The sequence below is a fragment of the Rhinolophus hipposideros genome (genome assembly GCF_964194185.1).
Source record: "Rhinolophus hipposideros genome assembly, chromosome: 12".
NCBI classification, from domain to species: domain Eukaryota; kingdom Metazoa; phylum Chordata; class Mammalia; order Chiroptera; family Rhinolophidae; genus Rhinolophus; species Rhinolophus hipposideros.
This window is the reverse complement of record NC_138058.1, coordinates 24,291,135-24,309,520: the sequence shown is the minus strand read 5'-3', so window position 1 is coordinate 24,309,520 and position 18,386 is coordinate 24,291,135. Positions and strand designations below refer to the sequence as shown.

Here is an 18,386-nt window from a genome sequence, read left to right as displayed (position 1 = left end):
GCTGTAAGAGACATCGCATCTTCCGTCTTGTTCTCTCTTGATCACTTTTGGCTCTGGGAATGCCAGCTGCCATGTCGTGAAGCATCCCCACCTGTGAAGAGGCCCACACAGCAAGGAACCAAGTCCTGCCGATGGCTGTGTGAGTGAGTCTTCTCGGAAGTGGATCCTTCAGCCCCAGTCAAGTCTTCAGATGGCTCTGGTCTCAGCCAACATCCTGGCTGAACCTCATGGAAAACCCTGAGGCAGAACAACTCAGCTAAGTGTGTCCCAAAGTCCTTGTTCACAGAAAATGAGATAACGGATGTTTTTTTGTTTAAGCCACTAAATGTTTGTAGAATTTGTTGTGCAGCAATAGATAACTAATACTCTCGTAATCCCGTTATTGAGAGGTAAAATGGTTAATTAACATTTCGTCTTTTTAGATTTCTTTCTACAGAGGAGAAAATACATATATTTACATACACTTGCATAAACGAATTAAAACATATGTACATTTACTTTTTTAAAACAAATTATGATTATCACCTGCATGTCACTTGATGTACAAGGTCTTCCTTTCATAGTAATGTCATTTTAATGGTGGCAGTATACTGCATAATATGCTATATTGTCATTTAGTGATAAAGTCTTTTATTTTGAATACTTAATTTTCTAACTTTTCCTTATTATAAACAATGATGAATATCTTTGTAGCTACATCTTTTTTCTTTTTAATAGCTAAATGGTGTGTGGTTTTATTTTACATTTCTTTGTCTAGGTGATGAGCTCCAGTTTGTTAGTTTTCCATTTAGCATTTACTAACATGTTTGGAATTTTGCATGTATAAGTTTGATTGGCATTACTATTTGTGTGTATAGTTTTGACAGGTTTTACCATTAGGGTTATGAAAATGAAATGAGAAGTTTTGCATCATTTTTAGCATAGGAATTACCTATTCCTTGAAGTTAATGATAGAAATAATTTTCTTGACTCTCCCATTAGCAAGGATGAAAAAGAATAATATCCAGTGTTGCTGAAAGTATGAGGAAATTGGTACAACTTTTCTGAAAGAAAATTTTGTAAAATCTAACAAAAGTGTCAACAAGATAAATAATTTTTCCACATCAAAATTCTAGTTCTAGATTACCCTAAGAAAATGTAAAGGGTAATAAATTTTTTAAATTATAAGGATTCAGTACTGTTTGGGGGAAATAGTTATTGGATAACTGCTTCTTTCTCAATTATTATTTAGGGGTTTTTTTAACCTTCCTGAGTCAACTTTGATAATTTTTCTTAGAAAATTGTCCTTTTATTTTCCAATTTAATAAAGTAAAGTTAGTACATGTATTCTTTTATATTTTTAACTCTTCTGTATCCAGAATTATTGTATCTTTTGTCTGATGTTGCTTATTTGTGTGACTATTCTGGGAGGGATAGATTAGATAGATTATCTATTTGTCCTTTTTTAGAAGATCCAAATAATGGATTTTGTTTTTCAATTCTGTGGGGGCTTGCATCATTTTTTGCCTTTAGATTTATTCATTACTTTCTCAGAATTTCTTTTTTTTTTTAAGCTTTTTAGTTTGAGTGATTAGTTTGTGTATTTTTTCCTTTTTTCTACCTTAATAAAAGCAATTGCAATTGGAAATTTTCTTCATGGAATAAGCTTTGGCCCTGTCTTCTAGATTTTGACATAACAAAATTTTAACTGAAATTTCTAAATAGTTTGTAATTGTAGTTTCGATTTATTCTTTGCCCAGTAATTATTTTTAAAGTATTTTACATTTTCTGAGGAGATTTTGTGTGTGCATTATTTTGCTATTCTAATTTTATTTTTGTTATGGTCAGAGAGTGTGGCTTATATAATTTCTAATTGAAGGAATTTACTGAGGTTTTCTTCGTGACTTATGTATGATCAATTTTTTTGTATGATCAGTTTTGGTAAATGTGCCATGGACTTTTAAGAAGAATATGTATTATCTATAAGGTATGGAATTTGATGGGATGTAGTTTATGAATTTTAAGATGCCATTGATCATTAAGATACATCATGAATTTAATAAAATTTCTACACAATATTTAAAATGTCTGTTAAGTTTAATTTAATGAACATACTAAGTTGTATCCCAGTTTTAGATATGTGGGAAAAAATGATTTAGAGTCTTATCCTCCGAGCTCTCATTTTTGGATTCTACCTTTTGTATTAAATTGTGAGACAAATATGTTAAAGTATTGTGTTTTTATTGTGTTTTGTCTATTTCTCCTTGTACTTTTAATTGGCTTTGCTATATGTGTATATATTTCAGTGCTTTATTATTTCATGTAAAAAGGTTCATAAGTTTGTGGAGTCTTCACTGGTTTATTAGTATTAAAATAACCCTCCTGTGGCATTTAATGCTTTTTTTTTTCTTAATTCGGTTTTGCCATACATGCTTTCTTTTTATTTGCATCTACTTAGTGGATTTTTCTGTCTCTTTGTCTCCAACCAATTTATGTCATCTTGTTTTAGGTTTTTCTTGTTTTAAGTATTTCTTTGATGAACAGGATTTTTCGTTTTTACCCAATCTTAGAATTTGCCATTCCTGGGAATTTTTCTCTTTTATTATGATTATGTTTAATTAATCCTGCCACCTTATTTGTGCTTTCATCTCCTTTTTTTTCTTTTTGCTATCTTTGATGTTTTATTTTTCTCTCCATCATTCAAATGGCAAATTCACTATTTTTATTCTACCATAAACATTTAAATTTTAAAAAGATACATGTTTAAATCTTTCAACGTTAATAGAGTCTCTGTGAAGGAAAGAAAAAAAAATCTCTACTACTTTTTTATTACCCTTTTCTTCAGACTCTGTCTTCCAGGTATATTGAAATCTGCTGAAATTTTAGAGCTCCAGAATGTTTTCACATTGTGAAATTTCTTTTCTAACAATAGAAATTGGCATTAAAATTTATAAAATGGTTACTTTATATTTAACTCTGTTCTGCTGGTTGATCATTGACCACTTTTTACTCATTACCACATCTTCCCATTTCTTAATTCTTTGTTTTGACTACTGTTTCAGTTGGTGGAAATATATTTTAGAGAAGTGTTTTTTCAATAAAGGTATGTGGGTGGTCTAATTTATGAGGGATTGCTTGTCAAAAATGTCTTTCTTTTGGTCTGGAATATAACAGGTAGTTTCTGTTGTAGAGAAGTGTTATATAGTTATGATCCTTTTTATATATGTATATAAGGAATTCATGTTTTTCCCTTTCCCCTCATTAGGTTTTTGTTTTGTTTTTTGTGAGTTGTTGACATTTTGCCAGGATAGATCCAATTGTGGGTACGTGCGCACGCGTGTGTGTGCACGCTTCATACATTAATACATAAAAAATCTTTTCTGGTACTCAGTGAATTTCTCTGGTGGAAAGTCTTGGCATCCCAGAAATTTTCTTTATTTTTTCTTTTGATTTTAGCTTTTTTCAGGTCATTTACCTCTGACTAACTCCTAGTTATACCAGAGTTTTAAACTAGTTCTGTTCTTAGAGATAAGAAATGTTTCTATTAGGCAGTGATTCTCGATGATGGTGAAATTTGATGTGAGGGAGACACACACCTTAGGAGGAATGACCTTCCTCTGCTCATCTTTTTTTGTTGGGGGTTGCATTTCACCTCTCCCTATTGGACTCTTGTCACATGAGAAGGAAAATTGTTTCCTCAGCGAGGTAACTTTGAGTTAGGCGTACTGTGAAGTTGCAGATCATTTTAGCCCCTCTTTACAAAGTTGTTTGAGTTATAATTTAATTAATTGCTGTCAGATGGAGCACTGGTGGCATTGTATCTTGATCTGTCTTTCCAGAGTAAAGAAAGAAAAAAACAAAACCCAGCCTTACCACTATATTAGATGTGTATTGCATCTCCTTTTTCCAACCTGCATGTCTTTTCATTTCTTTCATAATTTTCTGCTTTTTTTCCTCTTAGTTGAGGGAAAATTTCTTGAGCTGATAACTCTATGATATTCAATAATTAGATTCGTTGCAGTATATAGTCTGCTAGTTATTTATCTTCATTGGGTGTTTTGTTTTTTGGCAATTGCATTTTTCTCTTAAGAATATTCTTTTCAGGGTATCCGATGGACATGCGTCCTATTTGGGAGACCATCTCAGAGATAATGTGGATGCCTGATCATGGCTTTGTACACCAGAAGCTAAACATTAATGAATGCCAACTATAATTTTATATATATAATGGGATGGCTCAGTGTGAGGTCGGAGGGATAGTGGATGGGGGAGGGGCGTTCACAGTGTGAGGGATATAAATGATGAACGTCTAAGTATTACCTTGTCTTGTGCACCTGAAACTAATAAAAAAAAAAAACCAAACAAATGTTTCTTTAAAAAAAATCAAAACAAAACAAAATAAATGGTCTAGATTATCACCAAAAAATAAATAAATAAATAAATTGTCTCAACTTTTGTTTATCTGGGAAAAAAAGCCTCTTCAAGAATGTTAAAGTTTTTTTAATAGTTTCTGATGAGAAGCATGCTGTCATTTATATCTATAGCTATCCACTGTACATTATGCATCTTTAACTTTTGTTGTACTTGAGATTTTTTTTTTATTGTTTACTTAGCAATAGGATTATAATGTACCTAGAAGCAGTTTTCTTTATGATTCCTTTGCTTAAAAGGTGTAGAGTAAAATATCAGAATGCACATTTAAAAAAAAAATGTTCTTTTCATATTGCTCCTTTTTTATGACAGCCTGTTCTTATCAATGTGTCAATCTCTTGAATCTCATTGAGACTCTTCTGTTTTTTCCTGCTTCTGGCAACAGCTGCCTCCTAAGAGGCTGCTTGTCCTAAGCACACAGATTGGTCCTCTCTTTTTTAATTGCTGAATATTTTTATGTGCAATGATTATTCCTCTGTGTGTTTATGTGTTTGAAGCGATGCTTGCATTGATTCTGTAGCTGAGACGGTTCTTTCAGAAATTGTGCAGACCCCTGTGCAGTTTTTAGTTGCAGAACAGTTTCCCTTTGGTAGCCCAAAGCCTGTTGGTGGAATAGCCCCACCCAGCCAATCTACTGCATCTGTTAACACAGCACCTCCATTAAGCGGGCTTTCGCGCAGCGGGTTTTCAGAACCGTTCTGCCTTATATTCTAGCTCTTTATATCCTTGTCACCCCGCCCCTTTTCCTTTTGCATTGTGAGCTCCTTGAGTTTGGGAATCATGTCTTGCTTGCCCTCGTATGGAGAAATATTAGAATGAAGAACTTACAGGAAGCCAGGTTTGAGTCCCCATTCGGTACTTACTCGCCATGAGACCTTGGCCAAGTAAGTGACTTAACCTTTCTGAGTAGATTTGCTCCTCAGGAGTGTGGGCATGACAGTAGTATCTCATGAAGCTGTTTTGAAGATTGAGATGACATAGCACAATGAACATGGACATAAACCTGAGCAGACTTGGTCCCTGTAAGCACCTCCTCCACACAGGCTTCAGTTAATGGTGACTGAGGGAATGCAGATCCAAAGGGCTTTGTGTAGAACTCACTTTTGCACTGAGTCAATGGTAGAGCCCAGGAAAGAATTCAGGGCTCCTTCTGAGTGTCCCACGTGGAGTAAATGGGTCTTCAGATGCCTTTCATAAAGTCTGTAGAATGGAGAAGGAGGGTTTTGTTTGTCTTAACAAATTGTAGCCCTTCTTGTGAGAGAGTTCTATTTGGTTGGTTGGATTTTTCAAATAGTAAGTTGCTTTCTTGTCTCAGTTGAAGTTATAAAGAAATAGCCACAAATGGAAGCTCAAGAGGGAGGCAACATAGTATTACAATGGAAAACTTTGTTTCCAAGTGTAGTTTTAGATGGTTGTTGATTCTTAACTCTCCCTCAGACAGATTCCACAAGCCTGTCAAACTGTAATACGCTAATTCTATGTGTGGTTTTTCCTCTGCTTTTCTCTGGTATGTTGAAAGTGGCTTGTCATCTCCCTCTATCAGATGCTTGTCTAATAAAGTAGGAAAATCTCTTCCTTGATTATGCAGCTTTGACCAAGCTGGGGGATGTGATTGTGTCTTTTTAGTAGAAGGAAATTTGTAATTGCTTCTCTCATTGATTAGTAAACCTGCAGGGGGAGAAGGGGAGGTAAACACCATGAAGTAAATATGTCTTCCAGGGACTTTTGTAATTTCCCTCTAGGCTTACACTACCCAGAATCTTGGAAACTTGTTGGATATGATGTACCAGGAGCCAGCACGATGGTCCTACACATTCCAGACATACTCTTTTATGAGCCGCCTGAAAGTACAGCTGGAGCCCTTCCCTGAGAAGCTCTTACGGGCCAGGAAAGCAATACAGGTCTTTGAGAGGTCTGTGTACAGTGACAGGTAAGACCCTGAACCCTCCATTGGTTACAGGCCCCGTGCTCTGCGCTGCATGTTTTTTTTCTTCCTCAGATCCTGCACCATTCTGGTCACTGAAAAATGGACTTTTAAAAAAATGTCTTCTTCTTGAAGATAACGCTATACAGATTTGTTCAGACATAATTCCACAGGGTTATTATATATGTCAAGAAAGGAAATTCTATTTTTCACTAGTTTCCCACATTACCACTGATTGTTTTCCTATTTTCTGGCACAGAGGCAAGCTGGTAGTTACCTAATATAAACATTACATGCTAAAAGGCACAGAATAGAAACTTAAAGCAGTATATGTTCTAGGAAACCGAATGAATCAGTGGTGATTCATTTGGCCAGAGTGTGTAATGGACATTTACTGCCTGTGTCAGGTCAGGGAAGGGCGTCATCCTGACCACCTGAGAGAGTGAGATGTGGAGGCACTTTTAGTGAAAGCTAGTAGCTGGCTTGGGGATTCAGTCCATCTGTTCCAGAGATGTTAGTCCATCGAAACTCCAGAATTCCTGGCTGTGCCACCAGACAAGGCTGTGACTTAAGCCATTTGGAGACACAGTGAAGGTTCCTTGATCTGGACACTGGTAAGGTGATTTTTATCTGAAGGCTGTGAATCACCTGTGTGGGTGCGAAGTGGTGTCTTAAAGCATGATGGTCTATAACCCTATGGGCTACACATTCCTTCTCTGTGTACCCCAGGAAAGCCTAACCTTTGTAAGAGCTGAATTTGTGGATAACAAGTGGTTGGGCTCTAGACGGTGGTGTTTTTCACCTGTTGGGCATAACACTTCCTATTTTCCTTTCCCCTCTCTCAAGCTATGTCTCCTGAACCAGGAAGATGAACCACATATAACCACTGGAGTTACTTAGAACATGCTCACCAACTATGTTTTCATTTCCAGCCCTTTAGTGAAGTAGGCATATGAGGGAACCCTCAGAAATATACTTTGTTTAGAAGCTACAAGATCTTAACATTTACTTGTAAAGGAGGAGATGAAAATAGATTGCACTATAAGCAGCTACAACATTCTAGATGTTTTCATCAAAGGGGGCAAGTTTTGAGACAGAAAGGATAACTAATTACGCATTCTAATCCTGATAGTAATTCGGAGCGATTCCACTCTTAAAAATTCATTCATATGCATTTAGTGAGCGCAGATGCATTCAGTGCTGTCTGTGTTCAGGTACCAGGCCTGCTGGGGCTGCAGCAGGAAGCAAGACAGACCCGTCCTTGCCTTCACGGCGGCTTAGTCTGCCAGGGAGCTCTGAGGCTGCACACGTGCTCACGTGTTCTGTGTGTTCCAAAGGAGGAACACGGGTTGTTTGGGAGAGTGGATGACAGGCAGGAAGAAGTCCACATCTTCCCTGTTTGAGATCAAAGAAACGATAGCATGGGGTTTTAAGAGCAGAGACCCTGCCGCCTCTGAACTCAAGTTGGTTCTCTGAGCAGCGGCTGCGTGCAGACTGCAGTGGTTCCCTCCCTGTAGGGATCAGGGTCCCGGCCTTCCACTCTCACTCTCCGTCACCACCGGCTTTGCAGAAATAAAGAAATGCTCATCCTCAGAAATGGCGAGGGCCCCTTTTATACGGCTTATTAACAGATACTTGATTTCTCTTTATAAGATCTTAATTTCCACGTTACCTGTGAAGACGCTGAAAACGTTTTTCAGAAATTCAGTTTCAAAAGTCACTTCTTTTCTTTGTTGCCTTCAGCTAGACTATAGCTAAACCATTTCAGACCGGGAGAGTTGGCTTCTGGACTCCCAAATTGGTTTCTTCTTATAGCAAAGAGGTAGTTATAATAACGACCACAACACCTTCACTGCCAGGTGCCATTCACTCCTCCAAGCGCCTGCGAGTAGTATATACGGGCCTCACTACAACTCTGCAAGGTGGCATCTGTTGTTCTCTCTGTGCAGAGGGCGAAACGGGCTGAGAGTTTGGCATGTGCCCCTGGTGACACCACTGGTGAATTCTGGAGGTAGTGGCAGACTCAGGAGTGTGACTCTGCAGCCTATTCTCTTACACACAACACACAGCCTTGCAGTATATCCCTTCCTCCCTGAGCCATTCGTACTCCAGGATTCTGAATTTCATTTTCTCAGAAGTGGCCAGTTGCTGAACGTTGCCTTAGAAACTGGAGTTTATTGTGTAGAATGTAAATTGTGTTTTGTACCAAGATGCCTGAGGTATGAAAGCAGAATTGACCTTTCTGAAGTGATGGTCTCTAGTTAGCTCTGATTTCCTATTTACCAGAATGTTCCTTAAGTTGTGGAAGTAAGCAAAGGGCAAAACTAGTTGATTTTAGGTTTCGCTTTCTCCTATCTGGGTGAGAGGCTCTGCAGCACATGAAGCCAGTAAATAAGAAGCTGTGCTTTTGGCGGAAAGTCTGCTGTCTTGGTAATGCAGCAGTTGGTAGGAAATGCTTTTCCTGCTTCAGAGGTGCCACCGCTGAAATACACTTCCTTCTCCACTTCTCAGCTAAACAAAAGCATGTCTCAGCAGCCTGGAGACTCAGAAGCCCTTAGTCCTTATATGAAATGTGGTGGGTGGTCTGTACTAGATTGGTTTTTGTTTGGGGGCTCGCTACAGTAACAATAAGGAAATCACAAAAATTTGAGTGTACATGCACCATTTGCTATATGTCCTGACTGGTTTCCAGCAGGGAAAATTGCTAGTGACCAATAATAGATACGCTCTTCCCATGCCCCTTTTCTTCCAGAGGATTAATCCATCTGGAGAGCTGTGATCTGGGCCTCTAAAATCTAGATGCTATTTCCCGTCTTAGTGTTGAGCAAGGAAGGAGATAGAGGTCAAAAATTCAGATTTCTTAGAACAAAAAAATCACCAGATTTGTTTGGCACCACAAAAGACCCCGAATAGCCAAAGCAATCTTAAGAAAAAAGAACAATGCTGGAGGTATCACACTCCCTGACTTTAGCTTGTACTACAGGGTTATAATAATCAAAACAGCATGGTATTGGCAGAAAAACAGACACATAGACCAATGGAATAGAATTGAGAACCCAGAAATAAAACCACATAAATATGGACAGATAATTTTTGACAAAGAAGCAAAAAACATACAATGGAAAAAAGACAGCCTCTTCAATAAATGGTGCTGGCAGAATTGGATAGCCACATGCAAAAGAATGAAACTGGACTGCTATCTGTCACCATGTACCAAAATTAATTCAAAATGGATCAAAGACTTAAGCATAAGACCTGACACAATAAACTGCATAGAAGAAAACATAGGTACTAAACTTATGGACCTTGGGTTCAAAGAGCATTTTATGAATTTGACTCCAAAGGCAAGGGAAATAAAAACTAAAATAAATGAATGGGACTATATCAAACTAAAAACTTCTGCACAGCAAAAGAAACCATTGACAAAATAAATAGGCAACCAACTGAATGGGAGAAGACTTTTGCAAACAGCACCTCCGATAAGGGGTTAATATCCAAAATATACAAGGAACTCATGCAACTCAACAACAAGAAAACAAACAACCCAATTGAAAAATGGACAAAGGTCCCGAAGAGACATTTCTCCAAAGAGGACATACAAATGGCAAATAGACATATGAAAAAAATGCTTAACATCACTAATCATCAGAGGCATGCAAATAAAAACCACAATGTGATATCACTTCACCCCAGTCAGAATGGCTATCATCAACAAGACAAATAGTAACAAGTGTTGGAGAGGCTGTAGAGAAAAAGGAACCCTCATACACTGTTGGTGGGAATGCAGACTGGTGCAGCCGTTATGGAAGGCAGTGTGGAGGTTCCTCAAAAAATTACAAATAGAATTACCATATGACCCAGCAATCCCTCTCCTGGGTATCTACCCAAAGAATCTGAAAACATTTATACATAAAGACATGTGTGCTCCAATATTCATTGCAGCTTTGTTTACGGTGGCCAAGACATGGAAACAACCAAAATGTCCTTTGATAGATGAATGGATAAAGAAGTTGTGGTATATATACACAGTGAATACTATTCGGCGGTAAGAAAAGATGAAATAGGACCATTTGTGACAACATGGATGGATCTTGAGAGTATAATCCTAAGCGAAATAAGTCAGAAAAAGCAGAGAACCATATGATTTCACTGATATGTGGTATATAAATCAAAAACAACAAAAGAACAAGAGAAACAAATGAGGGAAAAAACTCATAGACACAGACAATAGTTTAGTAATTATCAGAGGGTAAGAGGGGTGGAGGGTGGTAGATGAGGGTAAAGGGGATCAAATATATGGTGATGGAAGGAGAACTGACTCTGGGTGGTGAACACACAATGGGATTTATAGATGATGTAATGCAGAATTATACACCTGAAATCTATGTAACTTTACTAACAATTGTCACCCCAATAAATTTTAATTAAAAAAAATTTCAGATTTCTTAAAGATTGGTAAGGAGCCAAAAGGGGTAAGTGGCTTGAACAGACGTGGAACAAGTTGGTTATTGATTTTTCTGCTTCTCTCTTTTGCCTTTCATTCCATTTCCCATTCTTCTCCCCTCCCCCCATCCCACTTTACATTTCCAACTAGGTATATCTTTGCAAAGAATCTTTTTGAAAATGGTTCCCTCAGTGACATGGAGTGGCATATCTATCAGGACTGGCATTCTTTTCTCCTGCAGGAGTTTGCCAACCGGGTCCAGTTACATGGCCTCATCTACCTTCAGGCTTCTCCCCAGGTAACGCAGAACCTAAAGCAGCCTTTCCTGGGGGAGGCCTGAGGGGGCAGGGAGGCAGATGGCAGGAGGGTCCCTCCCTGCCATTTGCATCTATTTACATTCAGATGTGTCCTCCCCAAAGGACTGGGATGAAGAGGGACTGTTTGCATGGGATTTTTTTTAAAAAGAATTTTTGTAACCATATCAGTAAAGCAAGAATTATGCCAAATGCTCAAAATAGGAGTTTACCTAGACTTCTAGGGGGGAAGAAAAGTTTGCTCTATTAAGCAAATTAATAGTAAAAATGGAAATGTCAGCCTATTTTAGGAGAGACCTTAGCATCGATGTTTGCCTGCCAGCAGTGAATGAATATAGTTTTTATAAAAAGAATTGCTCCGCCTTTATGTATAATTGAAAACATAAAGTCACATTTTTAAAATTACGCCTTTTCATTAATTCTGATAATATTTTTTTCTCAGAGAGGATAATTAAGTAGCTTTGCTATGTTTAAAAATCCTGAAGCTGCCTGGCTGGTGGGAATGTAAATTGGTTAGGCTCTAAGGAGGCAGTTTGGCGGATATCCTAGCAAGTGCACATACCTTCTGACCTATTATGCTCCTTGGAATTTACTCCATAAATACGCTCCCACACAGGCAAGAAGGCTCATGTGCAAGGCAGCACTGTGAGCAAACTATTGGAAACAATCCAAGTGGTCATCAGTAGGGACCGGTTGAATATATTATGCTCCATCCATGCACTGGAAAGCTCTTAAAGTCATGAAAAAGAATGAGAAAGTGCTGTACTGACATATAACAATCTCCAAGACATATTGTTAAGAGAACAAAAGCAAAAACAGAGTATGTGGTAGGACACTCGATATATGTGTGTGTGTGTTTTAAAAAGGTGGGGGTAAGAATGTGTAAAATATTTCTGAAAGTGTACAAAAAGTAAGTAACATTGGTTGGTTGTCAGCAGGGTGGAGAACTGGGTAGTTGGAAATCCGGGGTGTAAAGCTGTGTGATTGGGGAGGGTGGGGAATAAGGGACATGTCTTGAAGCCATCAGCTATAGGGTGGGGATACAGGGGTAGAAAGATAGAAAGAAGGAAAGAAAAAGAGGCAGGTTCAGAGTGAAGGAAAGTAGGAATGAAAAAGATAAAAGTAGGGGAAAATGGAGAGAGACAAGATCAGATGTTTAAAACGTTAAATGAATGCAACCAACATATATGTGTTGACCACCTACTCTGCCAGGCCCAGGCCTGAACAAGATGGACTCTGGCCTGCTCCTGGGTCTTCCCGTCACTATGCTCTCAGAGCACCCTATGCAGACCTCCCTCTGTCTTCTGATACAGCTAAAACGCCACTGGTAGTCATGTTTGCCCAAGCCTAGCATGGGGCCCGGCTCTCACAGTGGTGCTTAGTGAACTGGTACCACAAATAAAGGGGAACTCCTGCTCTGTCCAGGAAATACCACTCTGACTACTGGGGCCCATTTGTTCCCTCCCTTATCTGACTGCTGCACTTAAGAGCCACACTCCACAGTGTAGCACTTAACTCACTGTTTTGCATATTTTGTCTTATTATCTAACTACATTATAGATCCCTAAGATAAAGCCCTCGTTTAAGTTTCGGACAATTACTGATTCAGGGGAGAGGGAGAGACCAGAAGGGATAAGAGTTAAAAGTATTAACATGTTAGATCTGTCTCTGTTAATCAATTTGAAAAGTTGGACATAAGATTATAAATGAAATTAGTTTATATGATTTTGTCTCCTTAGAGGAAAAATAGGACAAGAGGGAAACACAAAGACCCTGCCTCTTTGGGACTATTCTGCACTACATTTGGGGATAGTTTTTTAAGTGTTTGGAAGACGGAAGTCCTAACTCTGGGTTAATCCACCTGTTCTTCCAGGACAGATGACATAGAATAATGTCATCTCAATGACATTATTCAATGGCAGAGAGAGGAAGGAAAACAATTCAGGTGAAACAAACATTTGGAGCAAAAGTTTGGAGGTGTGAAAGAGCTTGGTCTGCCCTGTAGGTGGGAGGTCAAAGCCTTGAGTCCAGGGGAGGAGCTAAGGAAGCTGCTAGTAGAGGTAGGCAGCGTGGCCAGACTCCACGAATGGCCTCCGATGACAGGTAAAGGAGAAGGTGACAGTCTCCGAGCCATGTGCTTCAGACTTTTCTATCAGGTGAAGGTAGAATGGAATTGTGCACATCCTGGAAGGAGGGTGGGAAAGAGAGAGAGTCCCAAGCCTCGCTTTTTTTTTACTTTTTTATATTTGTCCTATGCAGATTTTGCATTCTGCTGTAGTGAGTGTTTGCTCTGGTGTAAAAGAGATGTTTCAAATTACTTACCCTTTTGTAAATGCGACACTGCTTATACTTCCTTGAACCTGGGGGTGATGGCTGTAGGCAATAAGGAGCCTGTGGAGTATTTTAAGCAACGAGAATAAGGCCATTACATTGGAGTCCTATGGAAGGGTGGACTGAGTGGACAGACCGGGAGGAAAAAAAAACAGCTTTTACCAGGAACTTGCCATGCCTTTCCTCGGTGAGTCCCTACAGCGACCTGTGGGTGAGTGGAGGATGAGGAAAGGGAAGCCCGCAAAGATTGCACCACCAGTGCATGGTGGAGACGGAAACTTAATCCTGTACTTTCTGGCGTGAAGGCCTGGTCTTTTTCCGTCCACTTCACTGCTTCCAAGAGGCAGAAAGCCAGAAGGCTGTTGCTGTAGGCCAGCTGAGGGGTGGTGAGGACCCGACCGGGAAAGAGGTGAGACAGAGGCAGGGAGAGAATGAACGGGAGAGACATTAAAGGGCATTCAGTGACTTCCTAGATGTGGTTGGGAGGAGGAAAAAGAAGGGTCATTTCAGGTTCCTGGGTGGCTGGTGTTTGCCATTAATCTGTGATGGAATGAGAAAACAAGGCTTCAGAAGCAGTGTGGTGGTGTGTAGTGTCCAGGCCAGACATCAGGAGTGGGTCTAAGAGCCCCCTCAAGATTGCATTGTGACAGGCAAACAGTGAGCTCGGTGGGGCTGGGCAATTGTCTTCTAGGTTTGTCTGAAGAGACTGCACCAGAGGGCCAGGGACGAAGAGAGGGGAGTTGAGCTGGCTTATCTGGAGCAGCTGCATGGTCAACACGAAGCCTGGCTGGTTCACAAGACCACCGAGTAAGTGGAGAAGAGAGCAGCACACAGGCCTGCCCCCTCCACCAGACCTTAACACAGAAAGTTCACATGCAGCCCCATGAGGAAGTTCAGAATGTACTGGAAGTGGTAGGAAATGTCAAGCATTATCCAACTCAGAAATTTAATATTGGGAGTAATCTGTATATTCCAAGAGATTTTTTTTGAGATTCCCTTTCTCCAGCTTTTTTGTTTTTTTAGAGTTCCACTGGGTTAAAAACGGTGATGATGATGATGATGATGATGATGATGATGATGATGATGATGATAGAGTTGGCTGGGGGAGGGGGGGGAAGCCAACAATTTTTAGAGAAATTGTCAGTTTACTAAGTTGACATTCCCCGTTTGGGCCTTTGCTCCTCAGGTGTGGTGTGCCGTCCATTTAGGATGTTAGGGCTCTCACCTTCAGGATTAGACTCAACTCGAAAGGGAAAGTTCAGCCTTCCTCTTTCCTACTAACTTTATTGAATTCTTTTTTAAAACTGCTGTAAAACGCCATTTCATTGAGAAGTCATATGACTTCTGAACTGTTCTCAGAATATTTAAGACCTTGTGAGAATGTGCAGCTTGGCTCAGCTTTCTTTTTTCTGCTCCCTAAATGTTTGTGTTTTTTATAGGCTCCACTTTAAGGCTCTGCTGGACATGCCCGTGCTGGTGTTGGACGTCAATGATGATTTTTCTGAAGACGTAACCAAACAAGAGGAACTCATAAAAAAGGTGGGGAAGACCCGAACTCCTACTTTCTAATGGTTTTCCTTTATTGCACTTTATCTTTGCTTCAAACTTCAATATAATGCGTTTCGTGCCTCATATTGCATTTTACACACCAAAGGCTGTGGGGTCTTGTACAAGTCACAAATATCATCCCTATTTTCTAAAGTATTTTGGGTTAATAGTTGTTAAATAATTGGCTTATAATGTGTGCTTCTCAGCTAACTTCCTCCTCTAAGGCATTCTATAACTAGGGAAATGAGACTTCTGGATGCTCTTCCCAGCTCTGCCACTTGATAGCGTATGGCCCAGGGCAGGTCACATTTCCTTTCCATACCTATTTTTCCTTCCTCACAAAAAACTCATGGGCTTGGCTACCTATGCATTGTGGATGGACTACTGTGTAGTCTGCTGAAAATACGAAATTTAACATTGAGGTTTTCTCTTTCCCGCAGGTGAACACCTTCATAAAGATTCTGTAACCAACATCAGGGTGTTCTGGCTGTGGTCTGGGCTCTCTGACTTTCTGAAGCTAGAAAAATCCTGAGTCACCCACCCTTCCACCCTCATTCCCATCTCCTTTTACTCCTAGAGTGCTCCGACACTCTAGTATGATTGCTGTTACCCTTAGACTTTTCCATGGTCTTCTTTTATAGCTCATAGATTTCTAAAATAAAGTTTAAGTTTTGCTTATTTTGTTAATCCAGTTCATATATTTCAGTGCTGGTTCCTGCTCCGAACTCCCCTCTAAATGAGCCATTTTCACCTGAGAAAAGTCTTAGCTTTCTTCTTCCTGTGTCGTTCACCAACCAGATGTCCCTTGTGTTCACTTGTTCCCTCCGACATTCTAGGGCCGGAAGTGCTCCCAGGACCTTAACCAGGCCCTGCCAAGCATGAGAAGTAAATGGCGCAGGAGTGGGTGGGTGCTCAGGTGTGAGCCCCCAGAGCTAGGAAATGGAGCCCGAATTCCAGGAAGCTCCATTATCTCTTCCCATCCAGCACCCTTGGTATGGAGGATGGGGTGGGGATTTAGACCTTTATCCTAGAGCTAAAGAACCTGGATAAAAGAAAGAAAGGGAGGGAGGGACAGAACAAATCTGGAGCCCAGAAATTCAGCATCTGACATTTAGGGTTTGGTCATCCTGGCACTGTGGCCTGCTCCAAACACCTTACCCAAGGAGTTTCAGGTAATCTTAATGGAGTGAATCTGTCTACACTGGAAAGAAAGAAAATTTTTGTGCTGCACTTCAAGCTTCAAGGACAATTTATTGTTCAGAGAAAAACACATGGCTGTATAAAATCAAAGTGCTCCATTTCACGAAGCCCGCAGGTCCATGTGTCACTGGGAGCAGAATTCCTGTGCTGAGGACGGTTGTGCGGGCACACAGGCGCACGAAGGAGCCTGGGGCCTGACTATCCCAGAAGACAGGAACCTGTGTTTCCCTGTATGCCTGGCAAAATGAGTGTGAGATTGGTTTCTAACAAGTGTGATGTTTTTAAATAACAGCACAGCATTTCTTCATTTTTACTTTAAAAATTTTAACTGCTTTATGGAGATACAATTCCCGTAGCATCCAAGGCACCCATTTAAAGTGTACAACTCAGAGATTTTTAGTATAGTCATAGGGTTGTGCACCCATCACCACAATCAATTCCAAAATGTTTTCATCACCCCAAGAAGAAGTGCCATGCCAATTAGTCACTCTCCATCTCCCACCCCCAAGAATCTGCACTCACCCCCATCCTTCCCTAGGCAACCACGAGTCTACTTTCTCTCTTTATAGATTTGCCTATTCTAGACATTGCATATAAATGGAGTCACATAATATGTGGTCTTTTGTGACTGGCTTCTTTCACTTTCAAGGTTTTCAAGGTTCATCCATGTTATAATACGTATTAGGACTTCATTTCTTTTTATGGCAAAATATTTTATGGATGTACCACATTTTGTTTATCCATCCATTGATAGACATGCAGATTCCACTTTTTGGTGTTATGAATAATGCTGCTATGAAAATCCATATACAATTTTTTGTGTAGATGTATAGTTTTTTTTTAGACTTTTTTTATTGGAGAAGGGGAACAGGACTTCATTGGGGAACAGTGTGTACTTCCAGGACTTTTTTCCAAGTCAAGATGTTCTTTTAATCTTAGTTGTGGAGGGTGCAGCTCAGCTCCAGGTCCAGTTGCCGTTGCCTAGTTGCAGGGGGCACAGCCCACCATCCCTTGCGGGAGTCAAACCAGCAACCTTGTGGTTGAGAGGACACACTCCAACCAACTGAGCCATCCGGGAGCTCAGCTGCAGCTCAGTTCAAGGTTCTGTGTTCAATCTTAGTTTCAGGGGGCGCCGCCCACCATCCCTTGTGGGAATCTAGGAGTCGAACCTTGTAGTTGAGAGCCCACTGGCCCATATGGGAATCGAACTGGCAGCCTTTAGTGTTCGGAGCACAGAGCTCCAAACACCTGAGCCACCGGGCCAGCCCTAGATGTTATGTTTTAATTTCTCTTGAGTGTATGTGGAGGAATAGAATTACTGGGTCAAGTGGTATCTCCATGTTTAATTTTTGAGGAACTGCTAAACTTTTCCAAAGTGTCTGCACCAATTACATTCCCTCCAGCAATGTACGAGGGTTCCAGTGTCTCCACATCCTAAAAACTCTTGCTGTTTGTCATTTCAATTGTAGCCATCCTAGTGGATGTAAAGTTGTATCTCACCGTGGTTTTCATCTACATTCCCCTGAGCTGTGATGTAGAGCGTCTTCTCGTGCTTATTGGTCATTTGTGTATCTTCTTTGGGGAAAAAATGTCTACTTAAATCCTTTGTTCATTTTTCAACTGGTTTTTTATTGTTGAGTTGTAAGAGTATTTGATATATTCTGGGTATGAGTCCTCAGATACATGACTTACAAATATATTCTCCCATCCTGTGAGTCGTATTTTCATCTTGCTGGTGTCCTCTGAAACACAAAAGTTTTTAATTTTGATGAAGTCTAATTTATTCTGTCACTTGTTGTTCTGGCGTCACGTCTGAGGAAGTCTTGGATAATCTAAGGTCACAAACATCTACATTTTCTTGTAAGAGTTGTGTCATTTTAGCTCTTATATTTCATTGTGACCCATTTTGAGTTAATTTTTGTCTGTGGTGTAAGGAAGGCATTCATCTTCATTCTTCTGCATGTGCAAATCAAGTAGTGCCAACCACATTTGTAGAAAAGATGAATCTTTTCTCCCATTGAATTGTCTTGACACCAGGTCGAAAATGTGTCCCACTTGTTCTTGTATGTGTTTACTGCTTCAGGCTTCGGACGAGATCAGGGATGAACATAGGGTGTGTTTTGGGAACTCAATGGTTTGGGCCCTTTAGCTTTGAGGGGCCCAAATGATTGATTCCCGTTTACCTTTCCAGGAACCACTAATGTAGAAATCACCT

At 40.0% G+C, this 18,386-nt stretch overlaps 1 protein-coding gene across 6 annotated transcripts in view; it reads left to right on the top strand.

Moving 5' to 3' along the window:
* The window catches only part of DGUOK (deoxyguanosine kinase), a 45,934-nt gene that overhangs the window by 12,333 nt on the left and 15,215 nt on the right, over window positions 1-18,386 (top strand). For 2 of the 6 annotated variants that reach the window (XM_081068246.1, XM_081068242.1), the window contains 5 exons: window positions 6,153-6,340; window positions 10,929-11,076; window positions 14,115-14,230; window positions 14,863-14,962; window positions 15,412-16,454. In XM_081068246.1, coding sequence (XP_080924372.1) covers window positions 6,189-6,340; window positions 10,929-11,076; window positions 14,115-14,230; window positions 14,863-14,962; window positions 15,412-15,438 — 543 coding nt within the window. In that variant the 5' untranslated portion in view covers window positions 6,153-6,188 and the 3' untranslated portion in view covers window positions 15,439-16,454. Of the gene's footprint in view, window positions 1-6,152; window positions 6,341-10,928; window positions 11,077-14,114; window positions 14,231-14,862; window positions 15,118-15,411; window positions 16,455-18,386 lie in introns of those variants that run through there. The other 4 variants (XM_081068243.1, XM_081068245.1, XM_081068241.1 and 1 more) reach the window with 4 other exon arrangements.